The sequence below is a fragment of the Aotus nancymaae genome, unplaced genomic scaffold, assembly GCF_030222135.1.
Source record: "Aotus nancymaae isolate 86718 unplaced genomic scaffold, 86718_ANA_hifiasm-v0.15.2.pri h1tg000095l, whole genome shotgun sequence".
Taxonomy (NCBI): domain Eukaryota; kingdom Metazoa; phylum Chordata; class Mammalia; order Primates; family Aotidae; genus Aotus; species Aotus nancymaae.
Window position 1 is genome coordinate 2,755,470 of NW_026988510.1, and position 24,407 is coordinate 2,779,876.

Sequence of the window (24,407 nt, forward strand, 5' to 3'; positions counted from 1 at the left end):
TTGGGGTTTTTTTTGAGACAGGGTCTTGCTCTGTTTGCGGTGGCTTCAGCCTCCTGGGCACAAGGGATCCTCCTGCCTCAGCCTCCCGAGAAGCTTGAGTAGAGCCTGGGTCTCGCTGTGTTGCCCAGGCTTGTCTTGAACTCCTGGCTTTAAGCAGCCATCCCGCTTTAGGCTCCTTAAGAGTTGGGATTACAGGCATCAGCCAGTGCTCACAGCTATTTGGCTGTTTTTGTTCTTTAATATCTAATACTTTGAAAGATCCCCGTAGTTCCAGGATTTCTTCTTTTGACTTTGTAAAAAACTTTCCTTCTATGCCAATTGGATAAAGTAATTGGATTAGGCTAATGTACTCTACACTCTGAGCTTGAAACAGATGAAACATACGAAAATAGCCAGGGGCTGCGGTTCACGCCTATAATCCCAGCTCCTAGGGAGGCAGAAGAGGCTAGGAGGAAAGCTTGAGCCCTGGAGTTCGAGACCTGCCTGGGCCAACAGCCAGACCCCATTTGCCACAGAAAGGATTTTATTTTATTTATTTGTTTATTTATTTATTTTTTAACAGAGATGGGGTTTCACCAAGTTGGTCAGGCTGTTCTTGAACTCCTGACCTCAGGTGATCCACCCGCCTCGGCCTCCCAAAGTGCTGGGATTACAGGCGTGAGCCACCACGCCCAGCCCACAAAAAGGATTTTTTAAAAAGTATGAAAATATATTTCTTGGCTGGGAGTGGTGGCTCACACTTGTAATCCCAGCACTTTGGGAGGCCTAGGTGGGCAGATCACAAGATCAGGAGTTTAAGACCAGCCTAGCTAACATGGTGAAACCCCGTCTCTACTAAAAATACAAAAATTATCCGGGCGTGGTGGCGGGCCCCTGTAATCCCATCTACTTAGGAGGCTGAGCCAGGAGAATCGCTTGAAACCAGAAGGCAGAAGTTGCAGTGAGCCGAGATCGCCCACTGCACTCCAGCTTGAGTGAAAGAGCAAAACTCCGTCTCAAAAAATATATGTATTTCTCAAAGTGGTTTGATACAGTTGGGATTTCTTCTAGAGAAGCCAAGTACTGTCATAGATACTTGTATAATTATTCCCACCATCAGAAGAATGATGTTGGCTGTAGTTTTTTATTCTGCCACTGTTTGTTTGTTTATTTATTTGTTTATTTTTTGGGACAGAGTCTCCCTCTGTCACCTAGGCTGGAGTGCAGTGGGCGATCTCGGCTCACTGCAACCTCTGCCTTTCTGTTTCAAGTGATTCTCCTGCTTCAGCCTCCTGAGTAGCTGGGATTACAGGCACCTGGCACCATGCCTGGCTGATTTTGTATTTTTAGTAGTGTTTTTTTTTTTTTTTTAGACGGAGTCTCGCTTCGTCGCTAGGTGCCAGGCTGGAATGCAGTGGCACAATCTCGGCTCACTGCAACCTCCGCCTCCTGGGTTCAAGCAATTCTCCTGCCTCAGCCTCACAAGTAGCTGGGACTACCGGTGTGCGCCACCACGCCCAGCTAATTTTTGTATTTTTAGTAGACACGGGGTTTCACCATGTTGGTCAGTATAGTCTCGATCTGTTGACCTTGTGATCCACCCACCTTGACCTCCCAAAGTGCTGGGATCACAGGCGTGAGCCACGGTGCCTGGCCAATTCTACTACTCTGTGAAATAACAGTGCATTTGTGCAGGTGGCACTTTCTGTCCCTGATTTGTTTTTTTCTTTTTTTGTCATAGTTCTTTACCTCAGACATCTCTAATAGTCATACAATTAATAAAGAAGAGTACTTAAATGTTCTCTCTGGTTTCCAGATTTCCAAAGGAAGGTTTTTAACCTCTACAGCTGTGGCTTCACGTGATCTAGGACAGAGTTCAAAAGATGTCTATAGTCTGTTGTTTTGTACTCTGTGAAAACAGAGGTCGGGCATGGTAGCTCCTGCTTGTAATTGCAGCACTTTGGGAGGCCGAGTCGGGTGGATTATCTGAGATCAGGAGTTCAAGACCACCTTGGTCAAGATGGTGAAACCGTGTCTCTACTAAATATACAAAAATTAGCTGGGCGTGGTGGTGGGCGCCTCTAATCCCACCTACTTGGGAGGCTGAGGCAAGAGAATTGCTTGAACCCAGGAAGGGGAGGTTGCAGTGAGCCGAGATCGATTGCGCCATTGCACTCCAGCCTGGGTGACAGAGCAAAACTCCGTCTCAAAAAGAAGAAGAAGAAAAAAAAGAAAATAGAAAAAAAATCCAGTAAGCGCATATTATGTACCTACCTTCTGCCAAACACAGAATTAACAGTTTCAAGTCTTAAAAGAGAGTGGACTACGTGTTGCTTTCTTTCCTGGATTTTTATGATACTAAGTATTGACTGGTGAGTGCTTTCTTGGCTGAATTGCAGCTTTGTAAGAAATGGGCTTTTTCCTTTCTCTTGCTGGACAACTGTTCCAAATGCAAGAATAGGGGAAAAATCGATATCTGGCATATGGAGATGGGGGAGGGGAAGGAAAGTCTCATATTTTCCTACCCTTGGGCATCCGTAAAGCTTTACCAAATTACTCCAGGCCTTGGGTTCATCATCAGAGGAAGTAGCATTGAGGATTGTGGTAGTAATGGGCTGGGGTTGCTCTGCGTGTTTTTGAAATACGGGACCAAAGTTCACATTTGCAAAGCTGTTAGACTTCTACGGCCTAACTTCTAATTCCAACTTGAATCTAAAGCCACTTATCCTTCCATGGCTCTCAGAAAAGCATCCAAAGCAATTGGGGTGTAAAGGTGGCTCATAGGTTTCATCCCCGTGTAAGAAGAATACATTTAGTTAAATAATATATAAATTATAATTAACCATGTATATTCATATACAAATAAATATAAATGAAGAAACAACTTCATGTGAACTTTTGGAAGCATGAGTGTGCTTGAGTATGAAACATTTTATGTGACCCAAAAGACTGCAGTTTAGTAGAAATTTAATGTAGTGAATAATATTCAGAGTGGTAAATTATTACTCATGAATTATTTTAAGCTAGTTAATATAATATAAACATTACTGTTCCCTGAAATAATCCACATAAAGCAGAAAAGCAAGAACATGTCTTTCATTTTAATTTACTTGATGTTTTCTCTATGAATTTCATGGCGCCTTTAACCTACCTAATAATCATTCATTCTAGAAAGCCCAGCAGTGGCACCCTATTCCTTTTTTCACATATTGAAATGACCATAACCGTGGGGGAAATGATGTAACTGCTAAAAATGGAATGTGATGGCCCAGCATGAGTGATGAGTGGCTGTAAATCACGCTGCCTAGCTGTGTATGAGAACCTGTGAAATGAAGCACAAAACATGAACCTGCCCTACGGAAGGCATCGGGGTTATTTTTGCCACACTCAATATGGATGGCAAGTAATGTGGAGAATTTGCTTGGGGCCGCAGGCCTGCTGGGCCTCTCCCTCCTCTCCTCTTTCTGATTGGAGGAGAGAGGCCACCGGCTTTGTTGTCTGCACCACTATAGGCCTAGTGTCCTATCCATCGTAGTGTCATCGATTTGCTCTTGAGAGCAAGTAAACAAACAAGTATTGCTCAAGAGGAGTGCAGAGAGCTATTCTCAGAAAGGATTTGGTCAGGAGGATTTAGAGGTTGACACTGAATAGACTGCAGTCTTCAGGAATGTCTTCCCTGGAATCTCCGGGGAATGTTAAGTAGCCAGAGCAGGCTGTGTGTCCCCTCCCCCGGGAAGTTTGGCCTCTGTTCACCTTCAGGAATCCGCAAACTGGAACGCGTGGTAAAGCACTGACAAATCAGTCACATGACCCGAAGCTGTTGCTTTAATGAGTGTGTAATACCTGGTGGAACGGGCTGAGGTTCCATCATGTCTTTGTTTGCCTGTTTGCTTACTTCTTAAACAGACTCTGTGTGACTGCTGTGTTTACAGCTTTTGCTCCTTTCTGGGACTGTTAAGGTGTACAACGGCGGAGGCTCCATCAGCCCTCTTATTTTAAACTTCGATCCTCTTGTTTAGCATTTGAGTATTTTCCCTTCCTTCTGGTTAGTGTCACTAGTTCTGAGCAGTGGATAAGATCCCATTTTTTTCACATCCGGATTTTGAGAACTCATTGGGATACAGTTAACATGGTTTTCTTCCGTCCAAGAAATATTTCTTGTGACCTTTGAGGCAACCAATTGAAATATGTGCGGCCCTATATTCGACTATTTCTTTAGATGTTATCAGTTCTCACTAACAAAGAGTTCATTATTGTAAAGCCTCATCATAGTGTTAAACAAATGATCTCTTCTATCTAGTTCTTCCTCATTTTAGAATGCATACACCCTCCTCCTTTAAAGGATACATTTCTACATAAGGGATTGTAAAAGTGCCTCAAGGATTCAATGTGTAGTAGTTTTCTGCTGGCACTGTCTTTCCCCTTGGGTTCCTTCTCACCAACAGGTATTGCTGAAGCTCTCACAGTTATTCTTTTCTATTATTATTATTATTATTATTTTGGAGAGATGGGGTTTCACTTTGTTGCCCAATCTAGTCTCCTGGGCTCAAGCAATCCTCCTCCCTCAGCCTCCCAAAGCGTTGGGATTATGGGTGTGAGCCACTACTCCCAGACTTTTCTTTCTATTCCCATGGTCAGTGTGAATTCAGTTCTTCCATAGCTTTGGGTACACAGCCTTCCATTATTCTTGCTGTCTTTTGTCCCTCAATCCTGTGCTTTTCAACCTTGGTTATTTATATATCACCAACCATCTTTTATGGTTACCATATTCTTTCAAACAGCTCATTTTTTTATTGAAGGTATATTAAAATAGCTTTGCCATAAGCACATACACATAAATATTTTTATCTCTTTTTCTTGTCATTTTCATTTCCATCCTATATTTTCACCTTCTGCTCAGACCATACCCTGGACTGAACCAGCCTCCTGTTCCCCTTCGACCTCCTGAGTCCCTGATCCCCAGCAAGTGATGCTCCTTCCCACCACTGTACCATTGCCTTGAAAACTCCCTGTCCTGGCCTCACCCACTAAGTGAGCCAGGAACAACCAGCTGTCCTTTCTTTTCTTTCTTTTTGAGATGGAGTCTTGCTCTGTCACCTAGGCTGGAGTGCAGTGGCGTGATCTTGGCTCACTGCAACCTCCACTTCCTGGGTTCAAGTGATTCTCCTGTCTTAGCCTCCCGAATAGCTGGGACTACAGGTGCATACCACCATGCCTGGCTAATTTTTACATATTTTTTAGCAGCGATGGGGTTTCACCATGTTGGTCAGGCTGGTCTAGAACTTCTGACCTTATGATCCACCTGCCATGGCTTCCCAGAGTGCTGGGATTACAGGCGTGAGCCACTGCCCCCTGCTGTCCTTTTTTTCTAGAACTTTCTCTTATCAAGTGTTTTCCTGGATAAAAACTCCAGATTTTCCTTTGATTTATAAATGTCATTTCCTTAAAGAACCTTTGTCTGATCATCTAAAGTCTGGTCTCTAAGATCTTGTTAGTTTTACTTTTTGTTAGAGAATTACAATGTATAATTATGTATTTATCTGTGTGGTTACTCGTTTAATGGCTGATCTCCCTGGTAGATAGCAGGATGTTATTAGTTGGAATTTTTTTTTTTTTTTGAGATGTAGTCTCCGTCACACAGGCTGGAGTGCACTGGCACAATTTCGGCTCACTGCGACCTTTATCTCCTGGGTTCAAGTGATTCATCTGGCTTAGCCTCCCGAGTAGCTGAGACAACAGGTGCACACCACTACATCCAGCTAATTTTCCTATTTTTAATAGAGATGGTTTTTCACCATGTTAGCCAGACTAGTCTGGAACTCCTGACCTCAAGTGATCTGCCCGCCTTGGCCTCCCAAAGTGCTGGGATTACAGGTATGAGCTACCGCACCCAGCCTAATTGGAACTATTATACTATTAATAATTATCTTAGCCACAGACACAGCATAGTGCTTAGTACATAGTAGTTGCATAATTTATAATTGTCGGATGAATCAGTAACAACCAACATTTACTCAATGCATATATTCTGTATATATGTGTGTCAGGTGACTTTACTGGTTTTATTTACTGCTACCAATTTAATACTTCAACATCATTATACTTTCTTTCTCACCTTTTTAGATGAAGTCTCGCTCTGTCACCCAGGCTGGAGTGCAGTGGCACAATCTCGGCTCACCGAAACTTCCGCCTCCTGGATTCAAGCAATTCTCCTGCCTCAGCCTCCCGAGTAGCTGGGACTACAGGTGCGCACTACCATGCCTGGCTAATTTTTTTTGTATTTTTAGTAAAGACGGGGTTTCACCATGTTAGCCAGGATGGTCTTGACCTCCTGACCTCATGATCTGCCTGTCTCAGCCTCCCAAAGTGCTGGGATTACAGGTGTGAGCCACTGTGCCCAGCTTTTTTTTTTTTTTTTAATACAGGTCTTGCTCGTCACCCGTGGTCTGAAGTGTAGTGGTACAGTCTCAGATTACTGCATCCTTGACCTCCTGAGCTCAGGTGATCCTCCCACCTCAGCCTCCTGAGCTAGGACTATAGGCAAGTACCACCAAGGCTAATTTTTTTGTATTGTTTTGTAGAGATGGGTTTTTGGTTTTTGCCGTATTGTCCAGGCTGGTCTGGAACTCCTGGACTCAAGTGATCCACCTACCTCCTGCCTCTCAAAGTGTTGAGATTACAGGTGTGCACCACCATGCCCCACTAATTTTTGTATTTTTAGTAGACACGGAGTTGTAGAGACAAGGTTTCACCATATTGGCCAGGCTGGTCTCCAACTCCTGACCTCAAGTGGTCTGCCCACATCAGCCCCCCAAAGTGCTGGGATTACAGGCACTTGCCACCACGCCTGGTTTTGTTCTTTATTGTACAAATAATATGCAAATGTTTCCTCACTGTTAAGATAAACACTACAGAGAAAACAAAAGTTTCTGTTGATCACCATTCGAACCCCTCACATCCTTAGAGACAATCACTGTTAGCAATTTGGAATATTCTCTTCCTGAACATAAGCTCCATGTACACTCATCTTCAGAAATTATATATATATAAAAGACATACATTTGAATATATATAAATATATGTATTTCTGTAGATGAAATATATATATATTCAAATGTATGTCTTTTTAAAATGTAGGCTGGGCGTGGTGTCTCATGCCTGTAATCCTAGCACTTTGGGAGGCCGAGGCAGGTGGATCACCTGAGGTGAGGAATTTGAGACCAGCCTGGCCAACATGGTGAAACTCTGTCTCTACTAAAAATACAAAATTAGCCAGGTGTGGTAGTGGGCACCTGTAATTCCGGGTACTCAGGAGGCTGAGGCAGGAGAATCACTTGAATCCTGTAGGTGGAGGTTGCAGTGAGCTGAGATTGCGCCATTGCACTCCAGCCTGGGGAAAAAGAGTGAAACTCCACTCAAAAAAAAAAAAAAAAGAAAGAAAAAAACGCTGGGCGCAGTGGCTCATGCCTGTATTCCCAGCAGTTTGGGAGGCCAAGGCAGGTAGATCACTTGACGTCAGGAATTTGAGTCCAGCCTGGCCACCATAGTGAAACCCCATCTCTGCTAAAAATACAAAATTAGCCAGGCATGGTAGCAGATGCTTGTAGTCCCAGCTACTCAGGAGGCTGAAGCAGGAGAATTGCTTGAACCCCGGAGGCAGAGGTTTCAGTGGGCTGAAATCATGCCATTGCACTCCAGCTTGGGCAAAAAAATTTTTAAAAAGGTATATATTTTGAGGGGACAGGGGTCTTACTATGTTGCCTGTGCTGGCCTGGAACTCCTGGGCGCAAGGGATCCTTCCGTCTCAGTTTCCCAAGTAGCTGAGACTCCAGATACAAGCCACTGCAGCAGGCTGTATCTTTTTAACTGTGTAGTTGTATAATTCAAATTATGAACATAGACTAGTATAATAACCATTCTTCTAAAGATGGAAATCTAACCAAATTATGTTGCATATTTCAACAGGGAAAAAATGTGTTTTATTCCTCTTTTTATACCCAGCTCCTAGTACAAGACCTACTAATGGGTAGATCCGTTTTTGGAAAAAAAAAAAAAAATACTCAACCTCATAAACTGATTAATAAAACCAAAAATAAAAAAATAAACTGAATTACAACAGTGGCAAAGATTATATTTAGAACCTGTGGATACACACAGAGCATAGCACGTAGGCTAGTCAGCCATTCTGTATTAAATCTGTTCATGCGATTCTTCTTGCTTAGACACTTCCTAGCATGCGTTTCTATGACTGATCCACCAGTCTTCTCTACATCTGTTTGGTTCCTGTTCCTTATTTTTTGGACTTTTAGCCTGTCATTTTTATTTTATTTTTTCCTTTTTCTTTTCTTTTTTTCTTTTAGCATTTGCTCCTGAAATTTATTTTTGAGACAGAGTCTTAATCTGTCGCCCAGGCTGCGAGTGCAGTGGTGTGATCTTGGCTCTCTGCAACCTCCACCTCCCAGGTTCAAGTGATTTCTCTTGCGTGAGCCTCCCGAGTACCTGAAAACACCAGTGCCCGCCACTACGCCTGCTTAATTTTTGTATTTTTAGTAGAGACGGGGTTTCACCGTAATGGCCAAGCTGGTCTCAAACTCCTGACCTCAGGTGATCCACGTTCCTCAGCCTCCCAAAGTGCTGGAATTATAAGCGTGAGCCACCGCGCCCGGCCTATTTTTTTTTTTCTTTTTTCTTTCTTTACTTTTTTAAAGACAGGGTTTCACCATGTCGGCCAGGCTGGTCTTGAACTCCTGACCTCAGGTGTTCCACCCGCCTCAGCCTCCCAAAGTGCTGAGATTACAGGCGTGAGCCACCGCGCCCGGCCTTTTTTTTTTTTTTTTTTTTTTTTTTTTAATTTAACTATTTGGTCAGTGAACGTTAATTGATCATGTGATGTTCTTCCGCACCTCATGTGAGGGGGCTATAGCTGGTGAGTGTAGTCCAGAAGGAAACTAATATTTGTAATAAAACAGTACGATGGCCCTGTGATAAAGGCACCATTCTCCCCTGGGGAAAATGTGGGGAAGCTTCCTAGAAGAGGGCTCCTTTTGAGGGCAAGCAGGCAAGGGTGTCGGTTAAGGGCAGGACCAGGAGGTGGGCGGAGACCTCGGGCAGGGCTGATGGGCTGGGAAGTGGGCAGACCTGGTGGGAGGTCTAGGGGTGGATGCGGGTCCAGGTGTGAGGGCTCTGTGGGACCCCATGAGGGGTCAGTGCGGGCCATTACATACGTGTGAAGATGTGGGTCCTACTTCTTGTGAAAGGAGTTTGCTTTCGGATTACTTATTAATGGTCACTGGAAGGAAGAGCATTCTGACAGCGGGGAATGGACCGAAAAACAAGGAACCTGAGGTCAGGGTAATCAATCAGTCAGGTGCTGATTTTCAATAGTGTGGGCCTGAAAAGCTCAAGGTTTGGACGTAGGCACATCTGTATGGATTTTTTCCCCCCTTTGGTCTTGTTTTTTTTTTTTTGAGAAGGGTCTTGATCTGTTGCCCAGGTTGGAGTGCAGTGGTGTGATCACCGCTCACTGGAACCCCCACTCCTGGGTTCCAGCGATCCTCCCGCCTTAGCCTCCCGAGTAGGCACCACCATGCTCAGCTAATTTTTAAAATTACTATTATTTTTTGAGACAGTGTTTCACTATGTTGGTCTGGCTGGTTGGTCTCAAACTTAAGACCTCAGGTGATCCATCCTCCTCGGCCTCTCAAAGTGCTGGGATTACAAACCTGAGCCACTGCGCCCTGCCGTTTATGGCTTTTCGATTTTTTGTTTGTTTTGGAGACAGGGTCTCTCTGTGTTGCAGAGGCTGGAGTGCAATGCCGCCATCACGGGTCACTGCAGCCTCGGTCTCCCGGGCTCAAGAGATCCTCCCGCTTCAGCCTCTGTTTTTTTATTTTTATTTTTGTAAACCGAGGAGGGGGGCGGTGTCTCGCTGTTTTGCCCAGCCTGGTCTCGAACTCCTGGTCTCGAGCGATCCTCCCGCCTGGGCCTCCAAGCAATGGGATCCGAGGCGGGTCCCACAGCGCCGTGAGCGGCTGCTCTGGTCAGAGGACGCCTTCGCGGTCACCACCCGCGGACCTGGGAGACGCCCCCGGCCCGCGGCATCGGCGGGTCGCAGTGGGAGCGGGCGTGCGCGGCTCCCGGTAGCGGCAGGAACTCGAGCCGTTTGTGGGGGCCGCGCGGTAGGACCTCCCTTTCAAGACCGGTCGAGCATCCCCGAATCCCTTGGGCCGCGCCGGCCGCCGCCCCTGCGATCCCTCCCCGGGGCTTCCAGAGAGCTTGGGACCCCAGAGGGAGCCCGCAGAGCCACGCAACGCGGGCCGTTTCCTTACCATAAAGCGGACACGATGGAACGCCCGTTGTTTCGAAGGACAAAAGGGTTTCTAGGCGCCCTTTGGGGTTCGGGCTGCCGTCTTTGTATCTGGAGCTGTGAAGAGTATCTTTCCACTCGCGGGTCGGCGGAGCAGAGTTTCGGGCGTCCGAAGTGGGGTCGCGGGCGCGGGAGCGACCAGTGTCTCCACAAAGGATGCGGCGCGGAGGGGGCCACCGAGCAGCCTCGTTAGCGCAGTAGGCAGCGCGTCAGTCTCATAATCTGAAGGTCGTGAGTTCGAGCCTCACACGGGGCAGCTTCTTGTTTTGCGCCCAGCACCGCCACTTTCTTTTCCCGTGCCCTCCGCGAGCGGCGCCCTCACGCGGGAGGGGATGGTAGCTGCGCGGGGTCTCGGAGGTCGAAGTTGGGGGTGCGGCCGGGGCGGGGCTCCAGGCAGGGGCGGGACTGGGCTCTCCAGGGGGCGTGGCGGGCTCTGCGGCGGGAGCGTGGCTTGGCGCTGGCTGAGCGGTGCCGCGCTGGCGCGTGCGCAGAAACGACGGCATCGGCCGTCACTGGGCGGCATGGCGGTGTGTGCTCGCCTATGCGGCGTGGGCCCGTCGCGCGGATGCCGGCGCCGCCAGCAACGCCGGGGCCCGGCCGAGACGGCGGCTGCCGACAGCGAACCGGACACCGATCCCGAGGAAGAGCGCATCGAGGCGGGCGCGGCGGTGCTGGCCGGGGTGGGAGGCGGCTTGTGCACTGGCCCCTCGCCGCCGCCCCCGCGCTGCTCGCTGCTGGAGCTGCCGCCCGAGCTGCTGGTGGAGATCTTCGCGTCGCTGCCCGGCACAGACCTGCCCAGCCTGGCCCAGGTCTGCACCAAGTTCCGGCGCATCCTACACACCGACACCATCTGGAGGAGGCGCTGCCGCGAAGGTGAGCGCGCGGAGGCGGCGGGGCCGGGAGGGTCGGGGGTCCCGGCCGGGTGGGGGCCTCGGACCTGGGACGGGAGGGGGCGGTGGCCCCGGGTCGGGGACACCAGATGGGCTCGGGGCCGGGCATGTGGTGTTTCGGGTGGAGGTCCCCCAGGAGCGACCGCGGTGCTGCCACGTTGAAGGGGGCCGGGAAAGGATTGAGGGGGTCTGGGAGGGTTTGAGGGGTCCAGGGAGAGGCAGACGGAGTTAGGGAGGGGTAGAGGGCGTCAGGGAGGCTTTGAGGAGGCCCAGCCGCGGGGCACAGCACGCTACGGGGCCGAGGTAGTACCGGGAGCTGGGGCTGGGGTACCCCGAGGTCTGGGCGGGGCCTAAGCTGACACTTGGGGGCCGCCTCCTCTTTCCCTGCCTTGGGGGCGAAACGAGGGTGCCTCGCTGGCCCCAACCGAGCCGAGGTGAACTTGAAGAAATCCGGAACAGGCCAGGAGCGGTGGTTCACGCCTGTAAGTAATCCCAGAAGGCGTGGGAGGCCGAGGCAGGCGAAACTCCTGAGGTCAGGAGCTCGAAACCAGCCTAGCTAACATGGTGAAACCCCGTCTCTACTTAAAAAAAAAAAAAAAAAAAAATATATATATATATATATATATATATATATATATGTATAGCTGGGCGCGGTGGCGGGCGCCTGGAATCCCAACTACCCGGGAGGGTGAGACAAGACTCGCTTGAACCTGGGAGGTGGAGATTGCAGTGAGCCGAGATCGTGCTGTTGCCCTCCTAGGGGAGCAAAGAAGCCCTGTGTGTGGGGCTCCTAATAGTGGGGGCATACAGAGACTGGCTCCTGGACTTTTCCCCTCGGCAGTATTGGGTGTAACAGATCACAGGAGGAGAGGTTTATTTAATAGGGAGTTCAAGGCTCTCTCTGTTTAAAGATCGACAGCTCTTTGATGTTCAAGCAGCTCATATTTAGGTAAAAAGGGTAGGTTAGAAAGTATCCAAACACTGCAGAACAGCAAAAGGAACAAAGTCAAAACCATCAGAGACCCTAGCAAAGATAAATCGCTCAACATTTTAAAGAAACTCTCTGTCTCCGTATTCACACGCAGAGTCATATGTACCCTCTTCCCTACAGGATAGCATGCCATATATATTCTTTTAGTGTAGTATAAACAGTGCTACGTAATATCTCACTGCCTGCATATAGCACAGACTCGTCCCTAACCGATAAGCTTTGAAGTCTGCGTCTTTTCCATGCATAAACAGTGCTTTGAGACTGCTTTGTGCGTTTTATAGAAATTCAGGAGATTTGCATGTATCCTTGGGAACGTCTTAGATTGTCTTGGTAGGGTGCACTTCCTCAAGTGGGATTGTGAGTTAGCAGTACTGCACATTGATAAAACCGTTGCACCCCAAAGAGGTCTGCATGAGAAGGTCCCTTTCTCCAAGCCCTCGCCAGCAGTAGAGTTATTTATTATATACATAAAATCCACACATTTTATTTTTGTTGCTTATTGGTCAAGGCCCCAGATTTGGAGTCAGCCAACTTGGGCCCCAGCCCAGGCTCTGTTTATCTGCTGTGAGATCCTGGACAAGCTGCTTCACCTTCCCGAGTCCTGTTGGGAGCATGAGTGGGCAGTGCTGCTCCCAGAGTCACTTGGAGGGTGAATGAGGCGATAAGTGTGAAGCCCTCACCCCTAAATGGCAGCTCGTGGGTGTTGATGATTCTTGGCCATTTTTATTGTGCCTCTTGCAAATTCCGTATTTGTGGCTTTTTTTGGTCTTTTTTTCACTTAAGGTGTCTATTTTTGTCTTTTTCTCTTAGAGTGTCTATTTTTGTCTTACAAATTGTGAGAATTGAGTATTATTAATATTAAACTTTTGTCACATACATGGAAAGTAAAGTTCTTTTTAGATTTTCAAGTTGAGACAAAAGCAGTTCCCTTTCTTTTTCCCTGTGAAGTCTACTCATTTGCTCGGATTTGCACTCTGTAGCTGTAAGACTCAGATTCCCCACAGATGTGTCATTGCGCTTTGAAGTTTCTCCATGAGGCAGCCAGACCTATGTGGCGATCTCTGTGGGGTTTGTCTGGGAAACCGTAAGGTATATATGGCTCAGCAGAGGAATAATAGAAGGTTTTTTTTTTGTGTGTGTGTAATCAAAAAAATTCAAAGGTATACCATAGAGTACAGCAACTGGAATTACAGCTCAGAATAAATTCTTAGAATTGCTAAGAGAAATATGAAAAGTCCTGATGGGGTTGTAGAAAGCAACTGGGGACAGACATAGGACTCTTCAGTCCTTTCTTTCCCATTGCTGCTGTTCTCAGAGCAGCTGTCCTGGGACCCCAGACACCGTAATATAGAATGAAAGCATCTTATTCACCCAGGTGACCTTTTCACAGATGTTGAATACTGTCTATAATTTAATAATTGAGCCAGGCGTGGTGCCTCACACCTGTAATCCCAATACTTTGGGAGGCCAAGGTGGGCAGATCACTTGAGGCCAGGAGTTCAAGACCAGTGTGGGCAACACAGTGAGACCCCAGCTCTACAAAATAATACAAAAAAATTAGCTAGTATGGTGGCATATGCCTGTACTCCCAGCTTCTTGGGAGGCTGAGGTGGGAGAATCACTTCAGCCAAGGAGATTGAGGCTGTAGTGAGCTGTGACTGTACCACTACATTCCAACCTGGGTGACAGAGGGAGACCCCATCTCAAAAAAAAAAAAAAAAAGGATAAAAGAAAAAAATGCATATATAAAAAACAGAAATCTATCCAGACTATATAAATAAAATCCACACATCAAAGAAACAGTAATAGGAAAAAAAGGAGCAAAAATGAAAGATACATAAGTAAAAAAAATCCAAGTGGTCGGTCGGTCTCTCTTTCTCTCTCTCTCTCTCTCTCTCTCTCTATATATATATATATATATATATATATATATATTTATTTACGAGGTTTCTCCATGTTGGCCAGGCTGGTCTCGAACTCCTGACCTCAGGTGATCCGCCCACCCGCCCACCTTGGCCTCCCAAAGTGCTGGGATTACAGACGTGAGCTACCATGCCTGGCCAATATATATATTTTTTAAATGTTCACCCTCACTAGTTATCAGGCAGATGCAAAATAAAATGATACACTGTTTTTCACCCAAATTAGCATCAGTTCTCTTTTTTATTGAGATGGAGTCTAGCTCTCGTTGCCTAGGCTGGAATGCAGTGACACACCTCAGCTCACCACAACCTCTGCCTCCCAGGTTCAAGCCATTGTCCTGCTCAGCCTCCTGAGTAGCGGGGATGATAGGCATGCGCCACCACACCCAGCCAATTTTTGTATTTTTTTTTAGTAGAGATGGGGTTTCTCTATGTTGCTCAGGTTGGTCTTGAACTCTTGACCTCAAGTGATCTGCCCTTTTCTTGGCATCCCAAAGTGCTGGGATTACAGGTGTGAGCCACCCTACCTGGCCCAGTTTTTAAAGAGGAATCATTAAATCATTAAAATTAGAGAGAATGTAGCAGAATTAGATAATTCATTGGATTAAATGAGAAATCCCAAGTGCTGGGAGGACACATGGCAGCTACTTTGTGACTCTGCATCTGGGCAGTTAAGATTTTCCTTCTGTGACTTGCCCATACATGACCTGGTGACAGATGTACAAAGAAGGGAAATTACTCTGGGCAGCATCTAGCAGAACCACTTATCTGACCCCCCTGTTCTAGCAACACCACTTCTGGATATAATCCTCAGAGAAACATTCAAATTCATATGCATCCGAAGATATGAGGGTGTTCACTGATGAAAAAATAAAAATAAGTAAAAGAACTCTGTGACCATTCAGTTATGAACCACCGCATAACTTTTTTTTTTTTTTTTTTGAGACAGAATCTCACTCTTGTCGCTCAGGCTGGAATGTAATGGCATCATCTCAGCCTCCTGGGTTCAAGTGATTCTCCTGGCTCAGCCTCCAGAGTAGCTGGGATTGCAGATGCCTGCTACCACGCCCGGCTAATTTTTGTATTTTTAGTAGAGACTGGGTTTCAACCTGTTGGCCAGGCTGATCGTGACCTGCTGACCTCAGGTGCTGCACACCTGTAATCCCAGCTACTTGGGAGGCTGAGGCAGAAGAACCATTTGAGCCCGGGAGGCAGAGGTTGCAGTGAGCCAAGATTGCACCACTGCACTCCGGCCTGGTGACAGAGCAAGACTCTGTCTCAAAAAAACAAATTGAATTTCCTAGAACAGGAAACAAGCAACAACAATGGGAGTGGGAGAAAGGAAGCCTCTGCCTGTCTTTTAATGCTTCAAAGAATTTCGTTCCATGGCTGACTTTCAGGCTGTGGGTGAGGCTGGCGTGTTTAAGGACTCTTTCTAAAGTGATAGGATGCTTTGGCGGGGGGGTGGGCAGAGGGACTACACTGGCAACTGAAAAGGAGGTGGTTCTTTATAATATGTTTGCTCAATGAGAAGCTGAAGATTTCCAGTGTCCTGCTGGCCATAGGAAGTTGGTTATTTTTATACTACTGTGGCCTCTCTGGCCCCTGCATGTGGGAAAGTGGAGTGACTCAGGCTGACGGTAGTTGGGGGCAGCATGGAGCTGGTGGGTTAAGTGTTTTCTAATAGTGTTTCTCTGCAGAGGTGAAGGAAGTTCCCACTGAAAGCCTTCCCTGTGCTTCTGATGTTGGGGGCAGGCAGATCACAAATAAGGGCTCCTTCCCCTGGATAGGAAGCAAAAGCAAACCCGCTCCAGCCTGCAGGGCCTGGCAGGGCGGGTGCGGGACCCTTCCTTAATGTGTCACTCCCTTGGCTGTGGACCTCCTGTCCAGCCTGCAGGGCCTGGCAGGGCGGGTGCGGGACCCTTCCTTAATGTGTCACTCCCTCGACTGTGGACCTCCTGTCCAGCCTGCAGGGCCTGGCAGGGCGGGTGCGGGACCCTTCCTTAATGTGTCACTCCCTCGGCTGTGGACCTCCTGTCCAGCCTGCAGGGCCTGGCAGGGCGGGTGCGGGACCCTTCCTGATGTGTCACTCCCTTGGCCTCTGACAGTTGGCCTGAGTGCTATAAAGAAAGCCTCGCTTTCTGGCGTGCTGGTGGCAGGCGTCGGCTGCCTATCTTGCTTTGGCCCCTCCCGGGCTTTTTTTGGTTGCTTGTTGACTGGTTAGTTTGTGAGTTGTGAAATGCCAGCCCATTTTGGCACTGTTTTTTTTTTTTTTTTGAGACAGAGTCTCGCTCTTTTGCCCGGGCTGGAAGGCAATGGCATGATCTTGGCTCACTGCAACCTCCACCTCCCAGGTTCAAGTGATTCTCTGCTTCAGCCTCCCAAGTAGCTGGGATGACAAGCTGGCACCACCACACCCAGCTAATTTTTGTATTTTTTGTAGAGACAGGGTTTCACCATGTTGGCCAGGCTGGTCTCAAACTCCTGACCTCAGGTGCTCTGTCCGTTTTGGCCTCCCAAAGTGTTGGGATTACAGGCGTGAACCACTACGCCCAGCCAGCACTGCTCATTTATGAGCTACTTCATGAAGTCTGCTTAAAGCTGATGTGCTCTGAAAATTCAGAGTATCATTCTGAATCAAAATATTCAAATAATGACAAAAGATTACATTTAAAAACAGGAATGACTCAGGTGCGTACTCCTCCCTGAACTCCAGAGAGCGAGGCACCCACGGCCTTGTTCCTGCAGTACCCAGTTTTGAACTTAGAATTCATAACTTGCTGTTTCCTCCCTCAATGGTAAATGCTTTAATGTTATGTAGAATAATATTTGTACAACATTTGTGTCCATTGTAAGTCTAAGGTGAGTCTAAATTTCATCATCGCTAGAAATACCCTTTTCCTATACAGACAGTTTGGTCTTACGAGGATTTTTCGACTGGTGTGAAAGCAACACACGTTCGGCAGAAACTGCCGCGAGTGCCTGTGCAGCCATTCTGTTTTCCACGTTCAGTGCGGTACTCAGTAATTACATGAGATATTCAGTGCTTTATTATACAGTAAAGTGACTTTGGATGATTTTGTGCAGCCGTAGGCTAACTGAGGCGTTCTGAGCTCATTGAAGGTAGGCTAGGCTAAGCTATGATGTTCCATAGGTTAAGGGTAGTCAAGTAGTCAGTGCATTTTCAACTTTTCACATTTTCCTCTCTCTTTTTTTCTTTTTGTTTGAGACAGAGCCTCACTCTGTTGCTCAGGCTGGCATGTAGTGGAACAATCACGGCTCACAGCACCTTTGACCTCCTGGGATCAGTGAATCCTCCTGCCTCAGCCTCTCAAGTAGCTGGGACTATAGGCATGTGCCACCACGCCTGGCTAAATTTTTTGTATTTTTTCTAGAAATGGGGTCTCACTGTGTTGCCCAGGCTGGTCTGGAACTCCTGGCCTCCAGGGACCTCCTGCCTTGGCCTCCCAAAGTGCTGGCATTACAGGCATGAACCACTGTGCCTGGCCTTCATATTTATAATGGGTTTATTGGGGTGAAATCCTGTCACAAGTTGAAAAGCATCTCTACTCTGTGATCTTTATGATAAAAAAGGGAAATTAAAAGCCCGTATTTAATGTTGTTTTTGAACGCAGAAGAAAGTGCTGTTTCTGTTCGCTGTTGGTTTGCGGATGCACAATATGAGACCTGTGGCTTTGGTTAGACTTGGCTGAAACTGGAGGGGTCATCTCGGGAAGAAGTGAAACCAGCAAGTTGGTGGTTTAAAAGTTGGCTTTAGGGAATGGAGGCACACACCTGTAGTCCCAGCTACTGTGGAGGCTGAGGTGGGAGAATCACTTGAGCCCAGGAGGTTGAGGCTGCAGTGAGCTGTGATCATACCACCAGTCTGAGTGACAGAGTGAGACCCTCTCTCTAAAAAAAACAAAAAGAAATACTTCATTATTCTTGTTAGCAGACACTTGTCGAGCCTACTGGTTTTGATGGAATGGGTGGCAGGTGGGCAGCTGGCTGAACGCACTGTCCAGGTGGTGGCAACACCGTGACCGAGCCAGGAGATGGGAACACTGGCCCACGTCCTGTCATGCAACGGGGTCTCAGCACTGTAGGGAAAGCCCTTTTCCTTGTCCTCTGCCTTTCCACTGGGAAGGAGTGCAGTTCTCTCTATTTTTGCAAGTTGAATCTCACACGCAGCTGTATAGAGAAACGTCTTTTCACTTAGCAAAGCACAAGAAGAATGAAAGAAAATGGTACTCATTAGGGAATATTTTATTTTTCCCTGCTCTGTTGCCCAGGCTGCAGTGCAATGGCACGATCTTGGCTCCCTGAACCTCCATATCCTGGGCTCAAATGATCCTCCTTCCTCAGTCTCCCAAGTAGCTAGGACTACATGCATGCACTACCATGCCTGGCTAATTTTTGTATTTTTGGTAGAAATGGGGTTTCGCCATGTTGTCCAGGCTGGTCTTGAACTCCTGAGCTCAAGCAGTCTGCCTGCCTTGGCCTCCCAAAGTGCTGGGATTACAGACATGAGCCACCACACCTGGCCCTAACATTTTTTAAGACTTTTTTTTTTTAACTTAAAAAAAAAATTTAAAAAGAAAGTGAATCTGGCACCCAGAAGGTGTTGAGTCGAGGTTTCCCCTTCCCCACATCTCACGGGACACGTCCTGGGACTTGCCCAGGAGAACTGATTGGTTGGCAGAGGTCCTGGTACTGCACGCTCACCGATTCTGTTTGTAATGCAATGATGTAATGCATCTGAGGGACTGGGGTTTGTCTTTCTGTCTGGAAAGGCTATGTACACATAGGGCATCTTGGGATCTTGGAGCGGAACAAGTGTCCTCTCAAAAAACAAGTGTGTCGCTGCTGTCTCTCCCCTTTCTGGGTCAGGGTCCTTTGTCAGTGTGATGCCGTCCCTGGCCACTGGGGTGATGGAGACATTAGCCAGGACTCACCAGGCCTGCTGGGCATGGGTGGAAGAACAGGACGCATCTGAAATCTTGAGAAGGTCCTGGGTGATAGGATTGTAGCGTCCGACTCACAGAAGGGTCGTGAACAGCTTCACAGAGTGATTCTTTGTGCCCTGTGGGAAGGAGTGGTATCGGATGACCACTGCACTTTAGCGAGAGGGTGCTCCCTTGGCCAGTGGGTGCCTGTCATGGGTGCCGGAGGAGGGGCGGAAGTCCTGGCTGGAGCAGCCAGGCTTCTCAAGGCTCCTGTCCACACTGAGACTGTCATTGCAGGGATGAGACTGTTTGAGCATGAGGCATGCCGGTGGTCACCTCATTGCTTAGCACCCACATATTGTGGTGTTTGACAGGAGGCGCCTGGGGGCTGTGCCCAGGCTTTGGTTTTTCCATTTTCCATTTTCCATCCTGAGGGGACACTGGCTGTGGGAGTGTTTACAGATCTGCTGCATTATTTAAAAACAAGTTTCCATGCAGTAAGGCTGGTGGCTGCAGAGTGGGGTGTGTTGGGGAGTGCTGGCCGCAGCTGGGGTGTCCTTGTGCCTTAACTTCCTTTTTAGCCTCAGAAGCAGAAGCGTTTTAGCCATATTTCCTACGGATTGTAATTATCCCCTAATCTAGTGCAAACACAAACGCAGTCTTTCCAGTCAGTGTTCCCTTTTGGTTTTATTGGGAAAGCTGAGTGTAAAGTGGGCAGGGCACCAGCCACCGGGTTCCTCAGCACTCACTGCCCTGTTTGCTCCCTCCCAGCTGCTGTCTGCTCCAGGGAGGCTGAGGCCCAGCAGTGTCCCAGGGGCCACAGTGTCTGCTTCTGCCTGTCTCACCTGGGGGTACAGGGCCATCTTCCTCGGGTTCCCTACCTGCATGCCCAGGGTCACTCTGCTGCCTCCCCAGTCGCGCCCACCGACAGGCACCTGTTCCCCTGGATCTGGCGGCTGGCGCGGCCCTTCCCTCTGAGCTCTGCAGTGCTGACTGCAGTCCCTGGCGTCGAATGCCCTGGGGCTGGGCGAAGCTCTCTTTCCACACGCAGGCACTACCAGCTTGCCCCAGACAGCGTCTTAACGTGGTGCCTTTCTCAAGTGGTGCTTTTGGGAGGATGATGCCAATGCCTTCTTACTGCGGTCCCCCGCAGTGCCAATGCTATGCACACAATAGTGACTCTGCCTCCCTGCCCCTCCAGGCCCAATATGCTGAGTGCAGGGTGCCAGGGTGCCACCTCCTGCCTTCTTCATCTTCCCTTCGCACGCGGATGAGGCGGGGGGGTCTCGCAAAGTGGATGAGTCTTCCCTGGGCCCCTGAGAGAGAGGAGAGAGTGGGACGGGGACAGTAAGGGCTCTTCCAGACCTCTCCCATGAGAGGTGGGATGCAGAGATGCAGGCTGTGCCTATTTAGGTCTGTGCTGCATGGACGGGGTTTCCAGTAAGCGCCACCACTCAGCGATTAGCTCTGTTGGACAAGAAGTCCGTGTGCAGAGATTGGTGGCTCCTGACAGTTGAGTCACAAGAGGACACAGCTTCAGTGTAGCCGGATTCAGGTCACTGGCTGTTCTGTTCCTCTTGGCAAACAGTTTTTAAATAGCTTTTTTTTTTTTTTTTTTTGGAATTTTCTTATTTATTTTTGAAACAGTTTTACTCTGTCACCTGTGTGACAGAAATTGAGACCCTGTCTCAAGAGCCAGAGAAACGTATGAAAAATAGTCACGCTGTAGAAAACAGTGTTGTAGTTCCTCAAAAATTTAAACTTAGAATTACCATGTGATGCAGCAATTATGCTTCTGGGTATATACCCGCCAAAAGGAAGGAAGGCGCTCAGACATCTTTACCGCTACGTCCGTAGCAGTTTTATTCACAGTGGCCAAAAGGGGAAGATGTTCCAACTGTCTATGAACAAACAGATGAACACAATGTGGTCCCGCACGGTAGAATACTATCCATTCTGAAAAAGGAAGGAAATCCTGATGATGCACGGACCTTAGGGACATTATGCTAAGTAATAAACAGTCACCGAAGGACAAGTACAGTATGTGTCCACTCGTGTGGGTGCCTTAGCGTAGTCAAAATCAGAGAGGCAGACAGTAGAATGGTGGGTGCAGGGGGCAGGGGCTGGTGAAGTGGGGAGTGGCTTGGCTGTTCAGTGGGGCAGAGTGTGTTTGGGAAGATGAGAAGGTTTTGGGCCGGGCACGGTGGTGCGTGCCTGTAGTCCCAGCTACAGGGGAGGCTGAGGTGGGAGGATCGCTTGAGCCCAGGAGTTCTGGGCTGTAGTGCACTATGCCGATCGGGTGTCTGCACTGAGTTCGGCATCAGTATGGTGACCTCCCGGGAGCAGGGGACCACCAGGTTGCCTAAGGAGGGGTGAAGCGACCCAGGTGGGAAACGGAGCAGGTGAAAACTCCCGTGTTGATCAGTAGTGGGATCGCGCCTGTGAATAGCTACTTCACTCCAGCCTGGGCAACATAGTGAGACTCCGTCTCTAAAAAAAAAGGAGGTTTTGGACGTGGTTAGTGTAGATGGCAGCACAGCGATGTGAAGGTACTTAGTTCCCCTGAACTGTACAGTCCACGGTGGGTAAAATGGCTTTCATGTTTATTTTTACCACGATAACAAAACTAAATTGCCACTTCAAATATGCCAATCAGAAAACTTACTCTTAATGAACAAGTGAAAAAAATTAAAAAAATAAAGGCTGGGTGCAGTGGTTCACACCTGTAATCCTAGTACTTGGGAGGCCAACACGGGCAGGTCACTTGAGGTCAGGAGATTGAGACATGGTGAAACCAGTCTCTACTAAAAATATAAAAATTAGCTGGGCGTGGTGGTGCATGCCTGTAATCCCAGCTACTTGGAAGGCTGAGGCAGTCATTACTTGAACCCGGGAGGCGGAGGATTCAGTGAGCCGAGATTGTGCCACTGCACTCCAGCCTGGGCAACAGGAGTGAGACTAAGCGTCCAGATTAAATCCTTAGCAATCAGAACAGTTGCTTCACTAGATTTTGCCAACTGCCAGTATGTTGGACTGAGGTTATCTGTTCCTCTTTCTGAAACTATTAAGATAAATAATTACCAATAACACTTCCTCTTATAAAGGCAAAACAAAGAAACAGATTAGCAAGGAAACTTAGCAAGTACGCTTTGTGCATTAACAGCCTGCAACACTGAGCCAGTTGCCTGGAAGCAGGTGAGCAGCAGAGGTCATGCTGGCTGTCTGGATTCGTGGGTTGGATCTGTGCAGCAGGGTGGGAGTTAACACTCGCCAGTCTTTCTGGAAAGAATGGTGCATGGTTGCTGGAAAGTACGCCGGCCTGAAAGCTGTGTTAAGGACAGTTTCCCTTGATGACTCATATGAGGAGGTTTATGGAACAATAAAAGGATGTATAATTTTTTTAACCCCTATTTTTAAAAAGACTTTTTCCATCATATGGAATACATTGAACATTTCTAGTAGGAGGAGTTGGGTCAGAATGACATTTATTCTTCTCTGGTACGTTTGTTATGACCTTTTGGTGACAGTAGGAAAAACACACTAAGGATTGTTGTATTTATTAGCACTATGCCACCATTTTGCTTTCCTTCTGAATTTTTTTTTTAGACGGAGTTTTGCTCTTGTTGCCCAGGCTGGAGTGCAGTGGCGCGATCCTGGCTCACTGCAACCCCTGCCTCCCGGGTTCAAGTAATTCTCCTGCTTCAGCCTCCCAAGTGGCTGGGATTACAGGCATGTGACACCGTGCCTTGCTATTCTTCTATTTTTAGTAGAGACAGGGATTCTCCATGTTGGTCAGGCTGGTCTCGAACTCCCGACCTCAGGTGATCCACCTGCCTTGGCCTCCCAAAGTGATGGGATTGCAGGCATGAGCCACCGTGCCCAGCCTCTTCTGAATTTTAATGGAATTTTTGTGGATGCTTTATCAAGTTGTTGAGTTCATCTCCTACTTGGTATTAGCAATACATTTGCTGGTGAAGTGTACAGAGAATTATGGTTGCCTTGGGCTCTGTCGATGTGGTTATCCTAGCTAAAAACCTTGGAATCATTCAGAAGTCAAAGCAGTTAAAAGGCTATGTACATTGTTTCTGTCAAGTTAGAGGATACATTGGGCTTAGTGAAGATTCATCAGCCTTTTTCATCAGACTTATTTGAAAGGTCACAGCCGTCAGCAATCTGAGCAAAGATAAACTGCCTGAGGAACAACATTGATGCCTTGCGGAGGACTGTCTTATGACTTCAGGTACCATAAAACAAGCACAAATGGATGCTTTTCCGTGTCTGCCCATCTAACCATTGGCGCAGGGCATTAGAGCATCTTGCCTGCAGCATTAATGCAACCATGAAAACGCGAAAACTGGAGGAGAAGCACCCGCAGTCCAGACTGCTTTGTCAGTGAGGTGTCACGGGCACTGGTGGCATCTGGAACCTGGAAAGGGACTGTCTTTTAAACCACACAGCGAACTGAAGCTCCAGTCTCATTATGCAGTAACTAGCAATTTTGAAATGCATCATTTGTGTAAGAAGAGGACAGAGTATTTATGGAGTCAGAGGAAATAGTGACAGCTGGAGCCACTTGACCATCAGGGCACTGGCAGAGCCCCCGGGAATCTTGTTTCAGTTGGGGGCGGGGCTCTGCTCAGTGAAAGCAGGTAGGCCAGTTCTTATTATTTCCTGACTTAAGTGGGTGTGGCCCACTGAGCTGCTCCAAGAGTGAGTGGTCTGCACTGACAACCCGTAGTCCCTCAGATTGATAACCCATTACATGCAAGTATCATTTTATCCCTGCTTTGGATTCACAAACACCATATTTCTTTCTTTCTTTCTTTTTCTTTGAGACAGGGTCTTACTCTTATTGCCCAGGCTGGAGTGCAGTGGCTTGATCATCACTCACAGCAGCCTTGAACTCCTGGGTTCAAGAAATCCTCCCACCTCAGCCTCCCAAAGTGCTGGTGTTACAGGTGTGCCACTGTGCCTGGCTAATTTTAAAAAAAAAATTTATAGAGACAGAGTCTCACGATGTTGCCCAGGTTGGTCTTGAACTCCTGGGTTCAAGCAAGCCTCCTGCCTTGGCCTCCCAAAGTGCTGGGATTACAAGTGTGAGCCATCGTGCCCGTTGTGTTGGTTCTTCTTTATTTTCCACATTGATATTTTGGATGTTGCCAGGGAGTGCTCCATCTGCCCCTGGACGTGTGTACCCCTTTCGTTGCAGAGGAGTGGAGGTCGCACTCCCAGCAGCCAGCCCGTCTGCCCTCTGCCTCCCCTCTCTCCATGCGACAGCCCGTGATGGATGATCCTGTTGGCTGGAGTTCTTTC

The 24,407-nt window shown here is 48.0% G+C and overlaps 1 protein-coding gene and 1 non-coding gene across 3 annotated transcripts in view; both read left to right on the forward strand.

The window, feature by feature from the left end:
• Positions 1 to 10,528: 10,528 nt before the first annotated feature.
• TRNAM-CAU (transfer RNA methionine (anticodon CAU)) lies at positions 10,529 to 10,601 on the forward strand. The gene has a single exon. It is a non-coding gene; the product is annotated as a tRNA-Met (tRNA).
• A 265-nt stretch (positions 10,602 to 10,866) lies between these two features.
• FBXO31 (F-box protein 31) overlaps positions 10,867 to 24,407 on the forward strand; it is a 50,469-nt gene continuing 36,928 nt past the window's right edge. Inside the window, exon 1 of one of the 2 annotated variants that reach the window (XM_012466081.2) lies at positions 10,867 to 11,218. In XM_012466081.2, coding sequence (XP_012321504.1) covers positions 10,867 to 11,218 — 352 coding nt within the window. The remainder of the gene's footprint in view (positions 11,219 to 24,407) is intronic. The other variant, XM_012466084.2, reaches the window with a different exon arrangement.